General features: G+C 36.0%; 1 protein-coding gene across 1 annotated transcript in view; it reads right to left on the reverse strand.

Moving 5' to 3' along the window:
• Positions 1-22448, reverse strand: part of TEX15 (testis expressed 15, meiosis and synapsis associated) — a 98707-nt gene that overhangs the window by 18042 nt on the left and 58217 nt on the right. The window contains exons 5-7 of the mRNA XM_058525161.1: positions 15074-15311; positions 11390-11536; positions 10324-10486 (exon numbers count right to left, since the gene is read on the reverse strand). Of these exons, the coding sequence (XP_058381144.1) occupies positions 10324-10486; positions 11390-11536; positions 15074-15311 (548 nt within the window). The remainder of the gene's footprint in view (positions 1-10323; positions 10487-11389; positions 11537-15073; positions 15312-22448) is intronic.

Genomic DNA, 22448 nt, shown 5'->3' on the forward strand with positions numbered 1-22448 from the left:
GCAAATCTACTTTTACACATTTATTATTCTAATACACTTGCATGAATACCCAAGGTATATGTACAAGGATTTTTAGCACAATAATCCAAGACGGCTGAAAGCTAGAAACCTATCAATCAATGTGACATGGGTTAAATAAATATGGCATACCAATAATTATAATAGTAAAAGTACTATGTGCATATGCTGTAACAATGCCCTAGAAACAGAATGTTATGCAGCTATTACAAAGATTAAGATAGATTAATACAAACCAACATGGGAAAAGAAACCTAATCATTTAAGTTTAATGATCTCAATTTCATAAATGTATGGTAAATGCATATTAACATATACATAATGTTAATAACTTATAAAGTGCTTAGTGTGGATGCCAGGTATGGTTTTTCTAAGTGCCTTATGCACATTAATTCATTTAACTTTCCCAACATTTCTATTTTATCAATGAGGAAGTGAAATTAAGAGTAATTTGCCCAGGGTCACAGTTTATTAGCAGAAGAACCTGAATCATTATGTTACGCTATTGTTTAAACTTAATAAAGGCATTTTAAATTTATTCCCATTTTTGGCATTCTCACCAAATAACAAATGAAAAATGGAGAACAAACTTAATATCTTCAATAATATAAGAAACTGTAACAAAGTGAAATTACAATCAATGAAGCAAACTACCAAATAGTTATTAGCACCATATATTCTGTGATGATGGAAATGTTCTTTATCTGTGCTATCCAATACAGTAGCCAAAAGCCACATGTGGTTACTGAGCACTTAAAATGTGCCTGGTGTGACTGAGGAATTAAATTTTTAATTTAATTTAATTTAAACTAATTTAAATTTAAATAGCCCCATGTGACTAACAGCTACTGTCCTGCATAGCATAGGTCCAGAGTACTCTAGAGGGAGATGAGCGTGCTGACAGCCAACACATGTGGCCTTGACTTTGGGCATAATATAGGTATTCCTCAAAGTTTATCATCCTGAAAGGCATCATCCTTTGATTAAAGTAATAAGCTATAAGATTATGGGTCGGCTGTAGGAGGAGTGGGGAAAGGTTCTTATCTATTGTCTCCATTTAAAGCCTTCTAGCTGAGGGATAATGTGGATAGAATGACTACGCAGAAGATCATCAAGAAAACTGAAAATTAAGCAAACTGTAAACCAACTGGACCTAACAGACATCTGTAGAACACTCTATCCAACAACAGCAAAGTATCTATTCTTCTGAAGTGCACGTGAAACATTCTCCAGGACAGACCATAGGCTAGGCTATAAAACAAACCTCAATAAATATAAAAAGATAAAGATAACACAAATTTTATTCTGTAATCACAATGCAATGAAATTAGAGATCAATAACAAAAACAAACTTGGGAAATTCACATATACCTGAAAGTTAAATAACACATCTCTAAATAACCAATGGGTCAAATAAGAAATCAAAGAGGAAATGAGAAAATACTTTGAGATGAATGTAAATGAAGATACAGTGTACTAAAACTTAAGGGATGCAGCTAAAACAGTACTTACAGGGAAATTTATAGCTGTAAATACATATATTATCAAAGAAGAAAGATCTCAAACCACTACCCTAATCCTCAATCTTAAGACACCAGAAAAAGAGCAAACTAAACCTAAAGCAAACAGAAGTTATGAAATAAAGATTAGAGATGAAATTAAAAAAACAGAGAATAGAAAAACAACAGGAAAAAAAAAATCAATGAAACCAAAAGTTGGTTTTTTGAAAAGATCAACAAAATTAGCCAGACTGAACAAGAAAAAACAGAGGGAAGACTCAAATTAGTAGAATCACAAATGAAAAAGTGGATATTACTACCAACCTTATAGAAATAAAAAGGACTATAAAGATATACTATGAATAACAGTATGCCAATAAATTAGATATAAGTTAGATGAAGTGGACAAATTCCTACAAAGAGACAAACCACCAAAACGGATGCAAAAAGAAACAGAAAGTCTGAATAGACCCACAACAAGTGAAGAAATTGAATTAGTGAATTAAAAAACTACCTATAAAGAAAAGCCCAGGCCCAGATGGCTTTACTAGTGAAGTCTACCAAATGTTTAAAGAAGAATTAATGCAATTCTTCACAAACTCTTCCCAAAAAATGGAAAAAGAGGGAACACTTCCCTCATTCTATGAGATTAGTATTACTCTGATATCAAAATCAGACAAAGACATCACAAGAAAACTACAGATCAATATCTCTTATGAATACAGACACAAAAATCCCTAACAAATTAGTAGCAAACGGATTCCAGCAACATATAAGATAACTTATATACTAGGACCAAATAGGATTTATCACAGGAATGCAGTTTGCTTAATATCTGAAAATCAATGAGCATGAGACACCACAGTAACCGAGTGAAGAATAAACATCACATGATCATCTCAAAAGACACAGCAAAAGCATTTGACAAAATACAATACCCTTTTCATGATACAAACAATCAACAAACTAGGAAGAGAAAGGACCTTCCTCAACATGATAAAGGACATCAAAAAACACCACAGCTAACCTCATATTTACTGGTGAAAGACTGGATGCTCTCCCCCTAAGTTCAGGAACAAGACAAGGGATGTCCACTCTCACCACTTCTATTGAACATTCTCCCAGAGGTCCTAGCCAGGTGAATTAGGTGAGAAAAAGAAATAAAAGGGATCCAGATTGGAAAGGAAAATGTAAAACTATCTCTATTTGCAGGTGACCTGATCTTGTATGTAGAATATCCCAAGGAAACCACTAAAAGCTACTAGAACTAATAATGAGATCAGCAAGGTTGCAGAATACAAGACCAACACACAAAAATGAACAGTATTTCTATATACTTGCAATGAACAATACAAAAATGAAATTGAGAAAATAATTCTATTTACAAAAGGATCATAATAATAATACACTTAGGAATAAATTTAACAAAAGAAGTGTAAAACTTATACCTTGAAAACTTCACTTCACACCCACTAGGATGGCTAAAATCAAAAAGTCAGACAATAACATGTATTAACAAAGAAGTGGAGAAATCCTAATCCTCATACTCTGCTGGTATTAATGTAAATGGTGCAGCCACTGTGGAAAACAGTCTGGCAGCTCTTCAAATGGTTAACACAGAGTTACCATATGACCCAGCAATGGCACTCTTAGCTATATACTCAAGAGAAATGAAAACATACATTGACACCAACACTTGTACAAGATTGTTCACAGCAGAATTATTCATAATTGTCAAAAGGTGGAAACAACCCAAATGTACATCAACTGATGAATGGAATAATATAATGTAGTACTGTCTAACAACAGGATATTGTTTCATAAAAAAGAATGAGGTATTGATGCATGCTACAACATGCCAGAACCTTGAAAACACTGTTAAGTGAGTCACAGGTCACAAAAGGCCACATATTTATGACTTCACTTACATGAAATGCTTAGAATAGGCAAATATATAGACAGATTAGCGACTACTTAGGGGTGGAGGGCACGAAGGGAAAGGGATACAATAGCTTTTACAGGGGTAGAGAGTTTCTTTTTGAGGTGATATGATAACATATCACACTCACTAGGCTGGCAGAAAAAAACATTTTTTAAAAAGTATATGTGGAGGAATGATGTCAACATCATGGCAGAGTGAGCTCTTCCCTTAGTCTCTGCGCCCTAAGATACAACACAAAGGACATTCATAAACCAACAGAGGACGTTCACACAACACAACAGATATCTGAGAGATCCACACAGCCATACGTCCAAAGGTGGGGTTGCTGGATCCCCCTGGGGAGGCAGTGGAAGGAGGTAAGGGGATGTCCTCTCCCTCCCTGAGCGGCAGCGATCTAGGGCACAGGACCTTGTGTGGTGGCAGGACCGCCACTATGAGAGGGGGCGGAGGAGAGGGAAGCCCTCCACAGGAACACTTGCACTCTCAGAGTTGCCTCCTAGCCTGGGGGAATGCTCCACACCAAGGCAGCTAAGCAATTGTGGGGGTGTCCACACCAAGCCAAGCAGCCCAAGTGGGCAGTGAGTGCAGAGTTGGGGTGCAGGTGTGAAAGAAAGCACCTCTCCACCCCACCGCCTGGCAAACCAGCTCGGCCAGTCAGCCAGAACAGGGGATTCCTGCCAGAGCGCCTGTGCATACGAATGTAAACCAGCAGTGGCCACAGGGCAAATGCAGATGGGCCCCGGTCAGGCACAGCTTCTAAAGGACAGGCACAGCTGTCAGGGATCATGGTGGGCTCAGAATATACAGCTCTTGCCCCCGTCAGTAGTGGCAGGTGGAATCTGTGACCAGATACTACCACTACACGATGTCAAAAGTCCAACCCATGAAATAACTTGTGGAGGTATATTAACACTCCAGACCAGAAGGAAAATGAAAAGTACCCAGAAATTAATCCCGAAGTCACAGAAATTTACAATCCAAATGACAGAAAATTAAAAATAGCTATCATAAAGAAACTCAAGAAGTTACAAGAAAACTCAGAAAGGCAGTTTAATGACCTCAGGAATAAAATTAATGAACAGAAGGATTTCTTCACAAAAGAGATTGAAACTTTAAGAAAGAAAACCAACCAAAAATGCTGGAGATGAAAAAAACAATGAGTGAAATAAAGGAAAATCTGGAGTTCTTGAAAAATAGAGCTGATACTATGGAGGACAGCATCAGTAATTTAGAGAACAGAAATGCAGAAATGCTGCAGATGGAGGAAGAGAGAGCACTAAGACTAAAAAGAAACGAAGAAATTTTCCAAGAAATATCTGACTCAATTAGGAAATGCAATGTAAGGATTATAGGTATTCCAAGGGAGAAGACAGGGACAAAGCAGCAGAGAGCTTGTTCAAAGAAATAACAGCTGAGAACTTCCCAAACCTGAGAAAGGAGCTGGAACTACAAGTAAAAGAAGCGAATAGAACTCCTAATTACATCAATGTAAAAAGACCTTCTCCAAAGCATATATTAATAAAACTGGCAAAAGTCAATGACAAAGAAAAAACATTAACAGCAGCAAGGCAGAAGAAAATAACCTACAAAGGAACCCCCATCTGGCTTTCAGAGGATTTCTCAGCAGAAACCTTACAGGCTAGGAGAGAGTGGAATGATATATTCAAAATCCTGGAAGACAAAAACTTTCAGCCAAGAATACTCTATCCAGCGAAAATATCCTTCAGATACGATGGAGAAATAAAAACTTTCCCAACAAGCAAAAGCTGAGGGAGTTTGTTGCCACAAGAACCGCCTCGACAAGAAACGATCAAGAAGGCCCTCATACCTGAAAAAAAAAGAAAGGGTTTATAAAGCCTGGAGCAAGGAGATAAATAGGCGGACAAAATCGGAAAACTGTAGCTCTCTATCAGAACAGGTTAGCAAACACTTAATTGTAACATTAAAGATAAAGGGAAGGAAAACATCAAGAATAACTATAATCTCGTCATTTTAATCACAAACTCACAACACAAAATGGAATAAGCTGTGAGAACAATAACTTAGATGGAGAAGAAGAAAGGGATGAAACTTGCTTAGACTAAGGAGATAAGAGGCTACCAGAAAACGGACTATTTCATCTATGAGATCTTTTACACAAACCTCACAGTAACCACTAAACAAAAAATCAGAACAGAGACACAAATGATAAATAAAGAGAAAACTGAGAAAATCATCACAGAGAACCATCAAACTGAACTGGCAGTCAGAAATATACATGACAAGAAACAAGGGAAATACAGAACAGCTGTAAAAAAAATTCATAAAATGGCAGTATTAAGCCCTCATCTATCAATAATCACTCTAAGTGTAAATGGACTGAATTCTCCAGTCAAAAGACACTGAGTGGGTGGATGGATTAAAAACAAGACCCAACAATATGCTGCCTCCAGCAAACATATCTCAGCTCTAAAGACAAACAAAGGCTCAGAGTGAAGGGATGGAAGATGATACTCCAAGCTAATGGCAAACAAAAGAAAGCAGGTGTTGCCATACTTATATGAGACAAAGTAGACTTCAAGATAAAAAAAACAACGAGAGATAAAGAGGGACAGTATATAATGATAAAAGGGACACTCCAAGAAGAGAAAACTTATAAATACATACACACCTAACACAAGAGCACCAAAGTACATAAAGCAACTATTAACAGACCTAAAAGGAGAAATTAACAGCAACACAATAATAGTGGGGGACCTCAACACCCCACTTATGTCAATGGATAACTCATCCAGACAGAAACTCAACAAGGAAATAGTGGAATTAAATGAAAAACTAGACCAGATGTTAATAGATATACATAGAACACTCCATCCAAAATCAGCAGAATACACATTCTTCTCAAGTGCACATGGAACATTCTCAAAGATAGACCATACGGTGGCAAACAAGGCAAGCCTCAATAAATTTAAGAAGACTGAAATCATATCAAGCATCTTTTCTGACCATAATGCTGTGAAACTAGAAATCAACCTCAAGAACAAAGCTGGGAAAGGGATAAATATGTGGAGACTAAACAACACACTACTGACCAACCAATGGATCAATGAAGAAATTAACGAAGAAATAAAAAAATATCTGGAGACAAATGAAAATGAAAACACACCATACCAACTCATATGGGATGCAGCAAAAGTGGTCCTAAGAGGGAAATTCATAGCAATAAAGGCCAACCTTAACGAACAAGAAAAATCTCAAGTAAGTAATCTTAAACTACACCTAACAGAAATAGAAAAAGAATAACAAAGCCCCAAGTCAGAAGGAGAGACATAATAAAAATTAGAGCAGAAATAAACGAAGTAGAAACCAAAAAATCAATAGAAAAGATCAATGAAACTAAGAGCTGATTCTTTGAGAAGATAAACAAAATTGACAAAGCCTTAGCCTGACTCACTAAGAAAAAAAGAGAGAACGCTCAAATAAATAAAATCAGAAATGAAAGAGGAGAAATCACAAGGGATATGACAGAAATATAAAGGAATATAAGAGAATACTATGAAAAACTATATGCCAACAAATTGGACAATCTAGAAGAAATGGATAAATTCCTAGACTCATACAACCTCCCAAAACTGAATCAAGAAGAGAATCTGAATAGATCAATCACAAGTAAAGAGATTGAACCAGTAATCAAAAACCTCCCACAAAATAAAAGTCTAGGATCAGATGGCTTCTCAGAAGAATTCTACCAAACATTCAAAGAAGATTTAATACCTATCCTTCTCAAACTATTCCAAAAAAACTGAAGAAGACAGAACACTTCCTAATTCATTCTACGAGGCCAACATCACCCTCATCCCAAACAAGGACAACATAAAGAAGGAAAATTACAGGCCAATATCGCTGATGAGGCGATATGCAAAATCCTCAATAAAATATTGGCAAACAGAATACAGCAATATATTAAAAGGATCATACACCATGATCAAGTGGGATTTATACCAGGGATGCAGGGATGGTTCAACATCTGCAAATCAATCAATGTGATAAGCCACATTAACAAAATGAGGAATAAAAACGACATGATCATCTCAACAGATGAAGAGAAAGCATCTGACATCCACAAACATCCATTTATGATAAAAACTCTCAATAAAATGGGTATAGAAGGAAAGTACCTCAACATAATAAAGGCCATATATGACAAACCCACAGCCAACATCATACTAAATGGGGAAAAACTGAAAGTCATCCCTCTGAGAACAGGAACAAGACAAAGGTGCCCACTCTCACCAATCTTATTCAACATAGTACAGGAGGTTTTGGCCAGAGCAATTAGGCAAGAAAAAGAAATAAAAGGTATCCAAATTGGCAAGAAAGAAGTGAAACTCTCGCTATTTGCAGATGACATGATTCTATACATAGAAAACTCTAAAGAATCCATTGGAAAACTATTAGCAATAATCAACAACTACAGCAAACTTGTAGTGGCCAAAATCAACTTACAAAAATCAGCTGCATTACTATACTCTAATAATGAACTAACAGAAAGAGAAGTCAAGAATACGATCCTATTTACAACTGCAACAAAAAGAATAAAATACCTAGGAATAAATTTAACCAAGGAGGTGAAAGACCTATACAATGAAAACTATAAGACATTATTGAAAGAAATTGATGATGACATAAAGAAATGGAATGATATTCCATGCAAATGGATTGGAAGAACAAACATAGTTAAAATGTCCATACCACCTAAAGCAACCTACAGACTGAATGCAATCCTAATCAGAATCCCAATGACATTCTTCATGGGAATAGAACAAAGAATCCTAAAATTCATATGTGGCAACAAAAGACTCCGAATTGCTAAAGCTACCCTGAGAAAAAAGAACAAAGCTGGAGGCATCACAATCCCTGGCTTCAACATATACTACAAAGCTATAGTAATCAAAACAACATGGTACTGGTACAAAAACAGACACACAGATCAATGGAACAAAACTGAAAGCCCAGAAGCAAAACCATACATCTACAGACAGCTAATCTTCAACAAAGGAGCTAAGAACATACAATGGAGAAAGAAAAGTCTTTCCAATAAATGGTGTTGGGAATACTGGACAGCCACATGCAAAAGAACGAAAGTAGACCATTATCTTGTGCCATACACAAAAATTAACTCAAAATGGATTAAACACTTGAAGGTAAGATGTGATACCATAAAACTCCTAGAAGAAAACATAGGCAGTACACTCTTTGATGTCAGTCTTAGCAGCATCTTTTCAAATACCTTGTCTACTAAGGCAAGGGAAACCAAATAAAAAATGAACAAATGGGACTACATCAGACCAAAGAGTTTCTGCAAGGCAAAGGAAACCAGGAACAAAACGAAAAGACAACCCACCAACCGGGAGAAAATATTTGCAAATCATATGTCTGACAAGGGGTTAATCTCCAAAATATATAAAGAACTCATAGAACTCAACAACAGAAAAACAACCTGATCAAAAAATGGGCAGAGAATATGAACAGACATTTTTCCAAATAAGATATACAGATGGCCATGAAAAGATGTTCAACATCACTAATCATCAGGGAAATCCAAATCAAAACTACAATGAGATAGCACCTTATACCTGTTAGAATGGCTATAATTACCAAGACAAAAAATAACAAATGTTGGAGAGGATGTGGAGAAAACGGAACCCTGTTACACTGCTGGTGGGAATGCAAACTGGTACAGCCACTATGGAAAGCAGTATGGAGATTTCTCTAAAAATTAAAAACAGAAATACCATATGACCCAGCTATTCCGTTACTGGGTATTCATCCAAAGAACTTGAAATCAACAATTCAAAGAGATTTATGCATCCCTATGTTCACTGCAGCATTATTCACAATAGCCAAGATGTGGAAGCAACTCAAGTGCCCATCAACTGATGAATGGATAAAGAAGATGTGGTGTATATATCGATATCAATATCTACATATACATACAATGGAGTACTACTCAGCCATAAAAAAGAAAAAGTCGTCTCATTTGCAACAACATGGATGGACCCTGAGGGTATTACATTAAGCGAAATAAGCCAGAAAGAGAAACACAAACACCACAAGACAAACTTCCCTCATGTGTGGAAGATAAACAAACACATGGACAAAGAGAACAGATTAGTGGTTACCAGAGGGGAAGGGGATTGGGGGGGTGGGCATAACGGGTAAAGGGGCACATATATATGGCGACTGACAAATAATAACGTACAACTGAAATTTCACAATGTTATAAACTACTATGACCTCAATAAAAAAAAGTATATGTGTTGGCAAGGATGAAGAGTAATTGTGTAATCTTATAAACCAATGTTACCACAATAAACAAAAAATTAAAAAAAAAAAGAGTAATTGTGTAACTGGATACAACCACTTTTGAAAACTATTTGACATTGTCTTTGGATTAAGTTGCACATTTTTCATGTAGATATACACCCTATAGAAAAACTCTTGCAAATAGGCACTAAGAAACTTACGTGAATGTTGAAAACAGCAAGGGTTGGAATATGAAGAAAACTGGAAAGTATCGAAATATCCCCAGAGAAACAGTGTATAGTCACAAAATGGAATAACGTGTGTGTGTATGTATATATATGAATTAAAATGAAGAAACTATGGTTATACATCTCTACATGGAAGAATCACACAAACATAATACTGAGCAAAAGAAGTCACAAAAATATCTGCAGTATAATTCTAGATAGATAAAATCGAAAATAGGTAAAGCACAACTATTTTGCTTAGAGATTCCTAACGTATTAGTAATTACCATTCAGAAGTTATAAGACCACTACAAATGCCACTGAAGTAGAATACATAATATATGTATCTTACCAGCTCTCTTAGGAAATCCTGTTGAGAGAAATCTCAAAGACGTCATAAAGTGTCCATTATCTACTTTCTGACCAATAAATTTTACTGTTACTATTGCATATGGAAGACACTGCCTAGGTTTATCTACTGGCTTTGAAAGAACATTGTATTCATAGAAGTATACCTGAAACATAAAGAAGAAGAAACAGAATATTTTTATGGTGATTCATCTAGCAGACTTGAATACACTCATATTTTAAAAAAACTATATAACTGCATGATATTATTTATTCACCTGCTTCCATATACCCTCTTCTCCCCACCTTCTACAACCCTTGTGTTTTTGAAGATGTGTGCAATTTTTTTTCCTCACCACTTATTTTTTCCTTGGTAGGCTACCAATATTAGTAGAAGCAGACACAATTTGTTTTTAAATAAAAAAGTATTTTTCCATTAAAAGTTCAATGTTTTGCATATGCTGTGAAGCACTATACTATATTTTATTTGGTAGGAAAATTAGAAAAATAACAATAGCTTAACACATTTTACATGTGGGAGCACATATATACATCTAGATTTATCTTCATTTAATTGTATATATAATTATATATAATATGTATTATATATAATTTAATCTCCTATAGAAGATTGAAGGTCTACTAAGTGTCTCAGCAACATATGACAGAAAATCACTGTTTCACAGGTAATGACTAATACATAAGCCTTTTCTCCTGCAAAGTAGAAAGGGTCAACAACATTATTTCAAAATAACCTTGTGTAAAAAAAAGCTGGCATGTTTTGCAAGTGAGGAATTGATCTATGGAACATCTAAATAAAAGCAGCCACTGTACTTGAACAAAGTTAAATGTAAATTTGGAAACTTTTTTTTTACTAACATTCCCAAAAATATTAAAACAGCTTTCATTATTTATTTAAGGTCATATATTGAATGAATTAAAAGACTTTCATTTAATATTTTGGGAAGTTGTTTTAAGTCTTGCATCATACAATGTGAAGCATGTCTTGTATCATACAATGTGAAGCATGTGACCTTCAAGTAGTCAAATGAACCAAAAAGTTAACACACTGCTGAACTGTAGGCTTGTAGCTCAATAGTATCTTTCAGAGAAGGTATATTTCTTGACATATGGCAATCAAAGTTAGGAGAAGGATCCAAAGAAACTTTGTTTTTATCCACTGAAGGCTGAATTTTCTTCACTTTTCCAAACAGAACCTAAAAAAATAAAAAAGGAAAAAGAAGATATATAAAAATACACCAAAACACTTTAAACTCTCATACTCAAACAGAAAAGTAAGGCTAACTTTTTTCAAAGGAAGAAATACAAATGAAGAGATAATCCATGTCCCAGATAAATGACTGGGATGGCTTATTGTAATTATGTCTAATTAAATTAAACTCTAAGACCACAGTCCTACTCCTAAATTGATTTAATTATAGTCTAAACCCCTAAATTAAACTCGAAGATTACAGTAATTCCAATAAAAATTTCAGAAACTCTATTTGTAGAAATGAGCTTTAGTCTAAAAATTTACCTGGAAGGCTAAACAAAACAAGAATAGCCCAGAAAATTTTGAAAAAAATTTTTGAAAAAAATTTGGGGTCAAGGATAGAGAAAGACAGGTGAGTTACACTTCCAGATACTAAATACTTCTAAAAAGGATGGTACCTCCACAAGAAAAGGCAGAGGGGGGGAAAACATCTGAACAAAATAAAAAGCACAGATATGCCCAAGTGTCTATAAAAATAAAGTATAATATTAAAAGTACCATTTGAAATAAGTGAAGAAAAACAGATTATTCAATAAATGGTGCAGAACAATTGAAAAACATTAAATTCCTTTCTTAATCTATAAGACAAAATAAATACCAAACAAGTTAAATATTTAAGTAATGCAAACATTGTAGAAAGAAATATCAGCAAATATTTATCTAATCTCAAAGTGAGAATTCTTTTCTAGGGCCGGCCCCGTGGCTTAGCGGTTAAGTGCACGCGCTCCGCTGCTGGCGGCCCGGGTTTGGATCCCAGGCGCGCACCGATGCACTGCTTCTCTGGCCATGCTGAGGCTGCGCCCCACATACAGCAACTAGAAGGATGTGCAGCTACGACATACAACTATCTACTGGGGCTTTGGGGGGAAAATAAATAAATAAATAAAATCTTTAAAAAAAAAAAAAAAGAATTCTTTTCTAAATATGTGCCAAGAAACCATGAACCAAAAACAGACTTCACTGTAAAATATTCCAAAACTTCTGTATATAAGAGAAATTATGTATATTCTGTAAAAAAACAAGTGAGTATAAAATTAAAAGAAAACCATGAACACAATTAAGTGATAAAAGACAAGGTAGAAGAAAGTGCAATTATGAAAACAAGTACACATTTTATTTCAAGTCAGCAATTCTAATACTGTTAATTTTTAAATGTTAATACATTCATTCAAAATTAAAAACAATACTAAATGTAATCTGGTATCCTACATTTGGATACTGGAAGAGAAAAAACATTAGTGGAAAAACTGGTAAAAAGCTGAATAAAGTTCGTAGTTTAGTTAATAGTACTGTACCAATGTTAGTTTCTTTTCATTTTATTATTTTTATTTTTATTTATTTTTTTATTGAGATATAATTGACACATACAATGTTAGTTACTTAGTTTTGACAAATGTGCTACAGTTATGTGAAATGTTAACACTGGGGAAACCTGGATAAATTGAATATAGGAACTTTCTATTCTATCTTTGTAACTTTTCTGTAAATTTAAATTTACTCCAAAATAAAAAGTTTATTCAAAAAAATGAAAACATTAATTGATGAAACACCATACAGAGAAAAGTCCAGCTCTCAAGATATGCTTTAACGAACTGATAATGCTCAAAAATCAACTAGAAAAAAAAAGAAAAAAAAAACAAGAAACTGGCAAAGGATATTAATACACAATTCACTAAATATTGTCAATGTATATATGCAGAATGTTTCAAGTCAGCAACAGCTATGAAAAAGGAAAAAAAACTGAACCAACACGGGCTGGCCCCATGGCTTCGCAGTTAAGTGCGCGTGCTCCGCTACTGGCGGCCCGGGGTTCGGATCCCGGGCGCACACCGACGCACCGCTTCTCTGGCCATGCTGAGGCCGCGTCCCACATACAGCAACTAGAAGGATGTGCAACTATGACATACAACTATCTACTGGGGCTTTGGGGAAAAAAAGGAGGAGGATTGGCAATAGATGTTAGCTCAGGGCCGGTCTTCCTCAGCAGAAAGAGGAGGATTAGCATGGATGTTAGCTCAGGGCTGATCTTCCTCACAAAAAAACCAAAAAAAAAACAAACAAAAAAACCCTGAACCAACAATGAAGTTATCACTTACCAGACTGGCAAAGATTTGAAAAAAAAAAGTGTAATATACAGAGTTAGTGAGGGTGTGAGAGAACAGACATTCCCACATGCTGTGGATAGAAATGTTAAATAGCATAACTTTGCTCAGGACAAGTGGGCATTACATATCAAAAGTTGTAAAAGTGTATATACCTTTGATTCCTAATTTGACACCTAGGAATTAACCAATTAATTCTTAGCAAACAATCATAAGTGTGTGTAAAAACATACGTACAAGAATGATGACAGTAGTATTTAAAAGTACAGAAACAAAAAGCCAAATAACATATCCCAACATTAAAAAATTTGTTATACAAATTTATGGTAGAGCTGTATAGTGGAATACTATACTGTCATTCAAAAGGTTATTACAGAAGAATATTTATTTAATGACATGGACAATGTTCATTTTATAATCAATAAAAAAGCAAGTTATATAGTATATAAAATAAGGACATATTTTAATTATAGTTATACATGCATATCCATATACATGAACAGAAGACTAAGTATAGATACACAAAAAATTTAATTGTGGTTATTAATAGGCTTTTTGGAGCTTCTTACTATGTTTTAAACTTTCTAAAATCAGTATATATTACTTTTTAATATTAAAATAAATTATGCTTTATGAATTTAATAATATTTGAAGTCTAAAAATAAAGGAATTATACCAAATGAACCATTGGTTTTTACATGGATATACACACATCCTGTTACACAGCTGAGGATCCTGCCTACCGTGATTTCAGTAGTCCTGGCAAAGCTGCAATTAACCAAAAAGTATATCTCAAAAAATCTGTTGACGCTTAACATTCAAGTATAAGACTTATTTTTTTCAATTTTGAGTAATTTTAGGTTTCAGAAAAGTCATAAAAATAGTTCAGAGGTCCTGTATAACTGTACCCAGCTTTTCTTTATGTTAACATCTTACATAAGAGCAAGGCAAAATTATGAAAACTAAGAAATTAACATTGTATAATACTATTAACTAAAATAAACAGAGTTTAGTAACTTTAGCTTAAGCCGGAATTATTATAATCAATGACTTGAAGAAAGACACTTAAAACACTCTGGTATTAATCACAGCCTGAATAAAACAGAGAAAGAGAAGACAGTCAATTAGGACAGAAAAAAATGTACATTGGGAAGACAAGGATGATAAAGGCTGCCTTTGCTTACTTGGAGTCTTGTTTTATGCTGTACACCCAAGTAGAGTCAGAAATGGGGAAATTTCAAATGATGATAATGAGGATAGATAATTATCATTTATTTCATATACTGCAACTTAAAAACACTAATAAATCTTACTGAAAAGAAAATATATTCAGGTCAATTTAAAGCAAACTGAATATGTTATTTTTTTATGCTACCTACCTTAAAAATTATAATACTTTCTACAGTAATGCTTCTACTATGAGCATAATTCAAGGCAACATCAACATGTCTAAATATATAAATTCCAAGAAGAGGATTTCCTAATATCTTCAATGTAGATGCCTTGGTACTTATCCCATTCCGATATATCTCAGCCACATGTCTCTGAGGAAGTGCTAAAAAGCAGAAATGTTCTTCAAGTTCTCTGCCATGTCTTCCACTCTCACGCATCTCTGACCTAAAGCAAAACATACAGCATGTAGTTAAATGAGAATATCAACAGAATTTTCAAGGAGAAGATAAATATTTCAGCTTCCTACAGTTAGAACACAAGACAATTACAGTCATGCAATGCATGATGACATTTTGGTCAACGATGGACTGCATATATGACAGAGGTCTCACAAGATTAGTACCACATAGCCGAGGTGTATAGTAAGCAATACCATACAGGTTTGTTTAAGTACACTCTATGATGTTCACACAATGACGAAACCGCCTAATGACGCATTTATCAGAATGTATTCCTGTTAAGTGACACATGACTGAATTGACAACATTTAGAGGTGTCACTATCCTATGGTAACATGTTAGGCTGAAAATCATTCAAGGAAAGGAAAGAACGTGAGAAGTAGTTAGATAACCACTCGTCCAGGATTATGGACTACATTCTGTATAGACTAGTGATAAGGGGTAACGTCTCCCAAATGCTGCTATTGTGCCCAGCATTGTTAAGACTTAAATGCATTTTGTCATTTTGTTCTCAACTCCCCAAGAATTGAGTTGCTATTCTTCTTCTTATTGCTGTTGTTTTACATATTTTTAAAATGAAGAATATGAGGTTCAGAAAGGGAAGACTTGCCAAAGTAGTAAAGTGATAGAGTTGGAATTGTATATGCCAACTCTTATCTGTTAGGTTCCAGAGCACAAGTTCTTACTTTGTGTTATGGAGGGAAGAATGTATCTTTCTTAAATATATATAGAGACAGACACATACACACATATATGGTCAATTATTAGGAACATTCTTCATTTTTCATGCATCTCCTTAACAGCTGGGAGAAGCAAGCTAGGATTTCATTACAGACTCCTATCTTAGCAGTAAGAAAATTATGAATCATCCTTAGAAAAGATAATCTGAAGTAGAGATACTCTTGAAATGTCAACAACATTCCACAAAAATAACCATTTAAACATATAAAACATAAATTCCTCTCACCCCCAAACTGGCAGATTAGAGAGGGAGTTCTAGGTGGCTTGCTCCGTAGCAGCAACAGTAGCAACTGCCACCCCAGGCGATACAACAGAGGTTCAGTCACTAGGACAGAAGTGTGATTCCCAACGATTATCAGCAATGGAGAGCCTACATAACCTAGAAATTAATTGTTCTTGAAAACTGTTCTTGAAAACCACTAAAAAAATCACTATTTTTTATTTCCTGTAACACCACTCATAGAATTTGTATAAGTATACTATGCACATCAGCATATTAATGTTTATTTTATTTGCAAGAATGACTCACCATTAACAGTAGACAGGGCCACAAAACACATGGCAACAGTTACAAGCAAGACTAACTGATTAGATCATACCCACTTCTCTCTGTTCCCAGAAATGTCAACCTTAACCTTCAACTCCACATGCCATCATTTCCTGCTCTTGTTTTCAACTTGACATCAGCAGATTCTGTGAACCACTAAGATCTCTATGTTGATTGTTAAGGTTTAATTCTTACAGAAGAACTATAATACTTTTTTCTGTTGTTCCAATTTCTCAATTGGTTTTTCTTAAGATCTAAAAAAACATTAACTTTCTGAGCAATGCCTGGAAGGAATTCTCACACGCAAACACGAACAACCACAGGACAAAGGATGGTAGGAAATCGAAGTATGCTGTTGTAAGGTTCTTACGCTACACATGAATATAACATTATGTGAAGGTACACTGTGATAAATTAAAGATATATAATATAAACCCTAGACAGCAGGGTTTCTCAACAGTGGCAGTACTGACATCTTGGGCCAAATAATTCTTTGTGTTACTTAGTCATCTTACTGGCTAATTATATCCCTTAAGGAACTGAGTAGAACGAAAAAATGTAACAATAAAGATCTGATGCAGGGCTCCAAAAACTTATATAAATTAAAGTAGAGAATATTCTCTGAAGTTTTATATTGGTAATAATACTGATAAATATTTGTTTTCAGAATTACATTTGAAAAAAATTTAGGATTAAATATGATTCAGATAACAAAAATGACCAATAAAAATATTAGCCTTTATAACTATTTCTAGGTCTAAAAAGTTCTGTAAAAGATTGACTTTTGAAAGTTATTCAGATACTAGGATCTATGTCAAGTTGTTAAATGACAGAAGCTCTGAGTCTCAAGACTTCCATTTCAGAAAAAATATGTAACATGACTCCAAATAGTCTTTTGTGTTTATAGTAACATGTAATCAGATAAGAATATGAAGACCTAGTACATACAAAGTGCTCTATTACCAAGAGACATTAATACCCATCAGAGTCTATGCTAAGGGACATTTATATTATCTTAAATATACAAGTTACATAGGGGTTAAAAATAATTTTCCAGAAATGTTTTCTCATGTTTTTAATGCAGCAATACTACTGAGAAATAAGTGTCACAATTTGTCAGCCCCTGAACCTTACACCTGGAGTGGAAAGTTCAAAATCAATCCAGCACTCGTTACTTTTGTAGATATACTCTTGGTTGTGATTTGGTCATTATTTTTTTAACCACTATTTTATTAAACATTAAGTAAATAAATGTAAAAGACTTAGAGAAGAAAATTCTTATTGATAGAGAAGTTATATATGTTAACATAGCACAATGAATGAGTGGTAGAAACAGGATCAGAGTCTTGGACATCTTTTGGAAGAGCACAAACTTACACTTAACTGTGCTACCATGTCTATCTACTGAAACCAAGTACTACATGTTAGTGCCTCAAATAGAATGCCTATGTCATAGTTAATTACATTATACAGAACAAGTTCCAAGATAATGTGTACACAGTATGTAATGAATAAATTTTTGTTGAGTACATGAAACACTGGAAGTATCATATCTCAAAGTTTAACTAGAAACAAAAGAATGCTATTTAGTACTGCTACTGGTTATTTAGCTACTGGGGATGCCTAGAGGAGAGAATGAAAATACCCAATTAAGTATGTTTTTTAGGAAATAGTTAAAGAAAATGAAGCAACTAGCTTTGGAGAGCTTGAAAGGGAACCTAACTCTTTTCAAGTCCATCAGATTGCTGGTGATAAGTGATCATTGCTCAGCTGGCAGAAAGTGCAATATATGAAATAAAGCATAGACAGAGAAATTGGGATTCAACAAAGTTTAAATAAGAAAGAAAATTTTGATTCAAGGGTAGTGATATCACAATGATGGTGGTGTAGGAGACCCCAGCCTCCGGCCCCTCACAAAAATCAACAATTAGACAGCTCTCCATGAACAAAAACAGCTCTGGGAGAGCTCTGGAGTCCACTTAAGAAACTTCAGCAACATGGTGTCACCAAAAATTTGAGAATAACTACACAAAAAGGGAAGGATGAACAACTTCAATCTGCCTGCATCATCCTACCCCCCAAGTTGGCACTGCTCAGTACCAAGAGGGTAGAAAGATCTCCCCTCACTGGGAAAGTGAGAGCAGGGTGAGTGAGCAGCTTCCCCAGCCTTTAGGGGCACCACATGAAGGACCTGCTTTGGTTTCACCACATCCAGAGACCAGCAAAGCTGACAAATAAAGACTGCTAAGAACAAAGAAGAAAAGCAGGGGCTACCAATATCAGCCATGCAGCAGGAACAACCATGGTTCCCAGTGACTCGCTCTGCAAACAACTCTAGTAGCTCTCACCACAGAAGAAACTAATGGCCATCACAGCTGCTGAAGATCCCTGGAAATTTCACCAGCTTTTGCCCCACATGTATTTGCATTTGCTGACAGCAGCCACCGAAGTCACTCCCCACTCCCTATCCCCCAACTCGGCCCCTGTGGGAGCCAGGGACCCCCACCAGCAGCCAGCTAATACCTCTACAGCTGCACGAATGCAACATATCACCTTAGACTCCTGCAGATGACACCCACCAACTTGCAAGTGCTCAGGGCTAGCCCCGCCAGCTGTGCAATGACATACTGCCAGGTAAACCTAACGCCTGTCATGGGCCTGAATTGCTGTGTGTACACCATGGCAAGATCCTGTAGCCACGTTAAACCACAATGATAGCCAAGCCTCCACAGCTGCATGTGGGCCCAGATCCGGTCCTGTCTTCTGTCACTGGCCTGCACCACTAGGCTCACCTGCAGCTAGCCCCTCTAGCTATGCACCTGCATACCCCCAGCCTAACCTCTGTCACTGGCCTTCACTGCCATGTGTCCATGGCAAGATCTAGCAGCCACAGTAGCACACGCCAACATCCAGGACCCCCACTGCTGCCAGTGCACCTAGCCCTTGCTGTCTGCCCTGGCCCCCACCAGTACATGTATATTTGCAACTGGCCCCTGACACAGGCACCTGCAACTGGCCCCACAGTCGAGTGTGTGCACACCACCAGCCTGGGCCACTACTGCTGAATCCCTGGTCCCTAGCTGATAAACCTGGAGGAGCTGCTAAGAATCTCTATAGCCTTTGAAGCTTCTGTGGACTGCTGGCAGTGCTCATCAAAGAACACACAATTGTCAACACTGTGCACCCCCCAAGGCCTGATCCAATGAATCACCACACCCCACCCCAGACCCAGAGCCACCACATGCCCCTGCACTTGGTGTCCTGCACCACTAACCAGGGATCACAGCATACTTCAGTGTGCCCCCATCGCAGGTGAAGATCTTTCCTTACCAAAGTCAGTCCACAAAGACTGGAAGAGGTAACTACTTCTTCAAATGCATAGACACATATGCAAGGCTACAATGATCATGAAGAATCAGGAAAACATGACTCCACCAAAGGAGTATAGTAAACTTCCAGTAACCGGCCCCAAAGAAATGGATATACAGGATTTGCCCTACTAAGAATTCAAAATTGTTCTAAAGATGCTCAGGGAGCTACAAGGAAAGAAACAATTTAATGATATCAGAAAAACAACACAAGAACAAAATGATAACTTCAACAAAGAGGCAGAAAACAGAAAAAAGATGAAAACACAAATTTCGGAGGTGAAGAATACAATGACTGAACTGAAGAATTCAATAGAGAGCTTTGACAGCAGACTAGACCAAGCAGAAGAATAAGTGAGCTTGAAGACAGATCATTTGAAATTATACAGTCAGAAAAGCAAAAATAAAAAAGAATGAAAAGGAATGAAGAAAGCCTACAGGTCTTATGGGACACCATTAAGAAAACAATCTACACATTATTGGAGTGCTGTAAGGGGGAGAGAGGGAGAAAAGGTAGAAAGCGTATTTAAAGAAATAATGGCTGAGCACTTCCCAAACCTGGGGAGAGATTTGGACACTCAAGTGCTTGAAGCTAATAAGTCACCCCAGAATATCAACGTAAAATGATCTTCTCCAAGACATAATAAAACTGTCTAAAATCAAAGACAAAGAGAGAATTTTAAAAGCAGTGAGAGAAAATTTCCTCTTATACAAGGCTATAAGCAGATTTCTCAGCAGAGATCCTATAGTCCAGGAGAGAATGGGATGATATATTCAAAGTACTGAAAGAAAGAAACTGCCAACCAAGAATACTTTATCCAGCCAAGGTGTCCTTCAGAAATGAAGGCAAGAGGAAAACTTTCCCAAACAAACAAAAGCTGAGGGAGTTCATCACCACTAGATCTGCTTTACAAGAAATGCTAAAAGGAGTTCTTCAAGCTGAAATGAAAGGACTGTAACAAGTAACATGAAAACATATGAAAATAAACAACACACTGGTAAAGGTAAGTATATAGTCAGATTTGGATTACTCTACACTGTAATATGGTAGTGTGTTAACCACAACTATAGTATAAAGGCTAAAGTACAAAAGTATTAAGAATAGCTATAGCTACAATAATTTGTTAATTATTGTATTTTATATTGGATATACAATATAAAAAGATGTAAAGTATGATATAAAAAGATAAAATGTGTGTGGGGGGAATAAAAAGGCAGAGTTTTTGTATGTAAAGTTAAATTGTCATAAGCTTAAAATAGACTGCTATATCTATATACAGTACTTTCCTCCTATCTATGGGGGTTATGTTCCAAAACCCTTGGTGGATGCCTGAAACTATGGACAGTACAGAACTCTATATATACTATGTTTTTTCCTATATAGTACAGCATGGATATGTTGGACAAATGGATGGATTCACGTCCCAGGCAGGATGGAGCAGGATGGCATAACATTTTATCATGCTACTCAGAATGGTGTGCAACTTAAAACTTATAAATTGTTTATTTCTTGAGTTTTCCATTTAATATTTTGGACCAGTTGACTGTGGGTAACTGAAACCACCGAAAGTGAAATCATGGATAAGAGGAGGACTACTGTAATGTTTCCAGTAAGCCACAGGGTACACAAAACAAAAACTATAGTAGGTACACACAAGATACAGAGAAGGGAATCAAAGTGTATCACTATAGAAAATCACCAATTCACAAAGGAAGACAGGAAGAAAGGAACAAAGCCACTATAAAACAGCTAGAAAATAATCAACAAGAAGGCAATAGTAAGTCCTTACCTATCAATAACTAGTTTAAATGTAAATGGACCAAATTCTCTAATCAAAAGGCTGAGTGAGCGAATGGATAAAAAAGCAAAACCCAACTATATGCTGCATATGAGATTCACTTTAGCTTCAAGGACACACACACACTCAAAGAGAAGAGATGAAAACACATTCCATACAAATTGAAACCAAAAGAGAGCAGGGGTAGCTATACTTACAATCAGATAAAACAGACTAAGCCAAAAAAACTGTAACAAGAGGGGGCCAGCCCTGTGGCGTAGTGGTTAAGTGCACATGCTCCGCTGCTGGCAGCCCAGGTTCGGATCCCGGGCGTGCATCGATGCACCGCTTGTCAGGCCACGCTGTGGTGGCGTCCCATATAGAGTGGAGGAAGATAGGCATGGATGTTAGCTCAGGGCCAGTCTTCCTCAGAAAAAAGAGGAGGATTGGCATGGATGTTAGCTCAGGGCTGATCTTCCTCACACACACACAAAGAAAAAACCAAACCGGAACAAGAGAACAGAAGGTCATTACATAATGATAAAGGGGTCAATTTGCCAAGAGAATATAACAACTATAAATATATATGTACACAAAATCAGAGCACCTAAATATATTAAGCAAATACTAACAGGTCTGAAGGGAGTAATAGACAACAATACAATAATAGTGGGGGGCGTCAATACCCC

The sequence above is a fragment of the Diceros bicornis genome, chromosome 29 (genome assembly GCF_020826845.1).
Source record: "Diceros bicornis minor isolate mBicDic1 chromosome 29, mDicBic1.mat.cur, whole genome shotgun sequence".
NCBI lineage: Eukaryota > Metazoa > Chordata > Mammalia > Perissodactyla > Rhinocerotidae > Diceros > Diceros bicornis.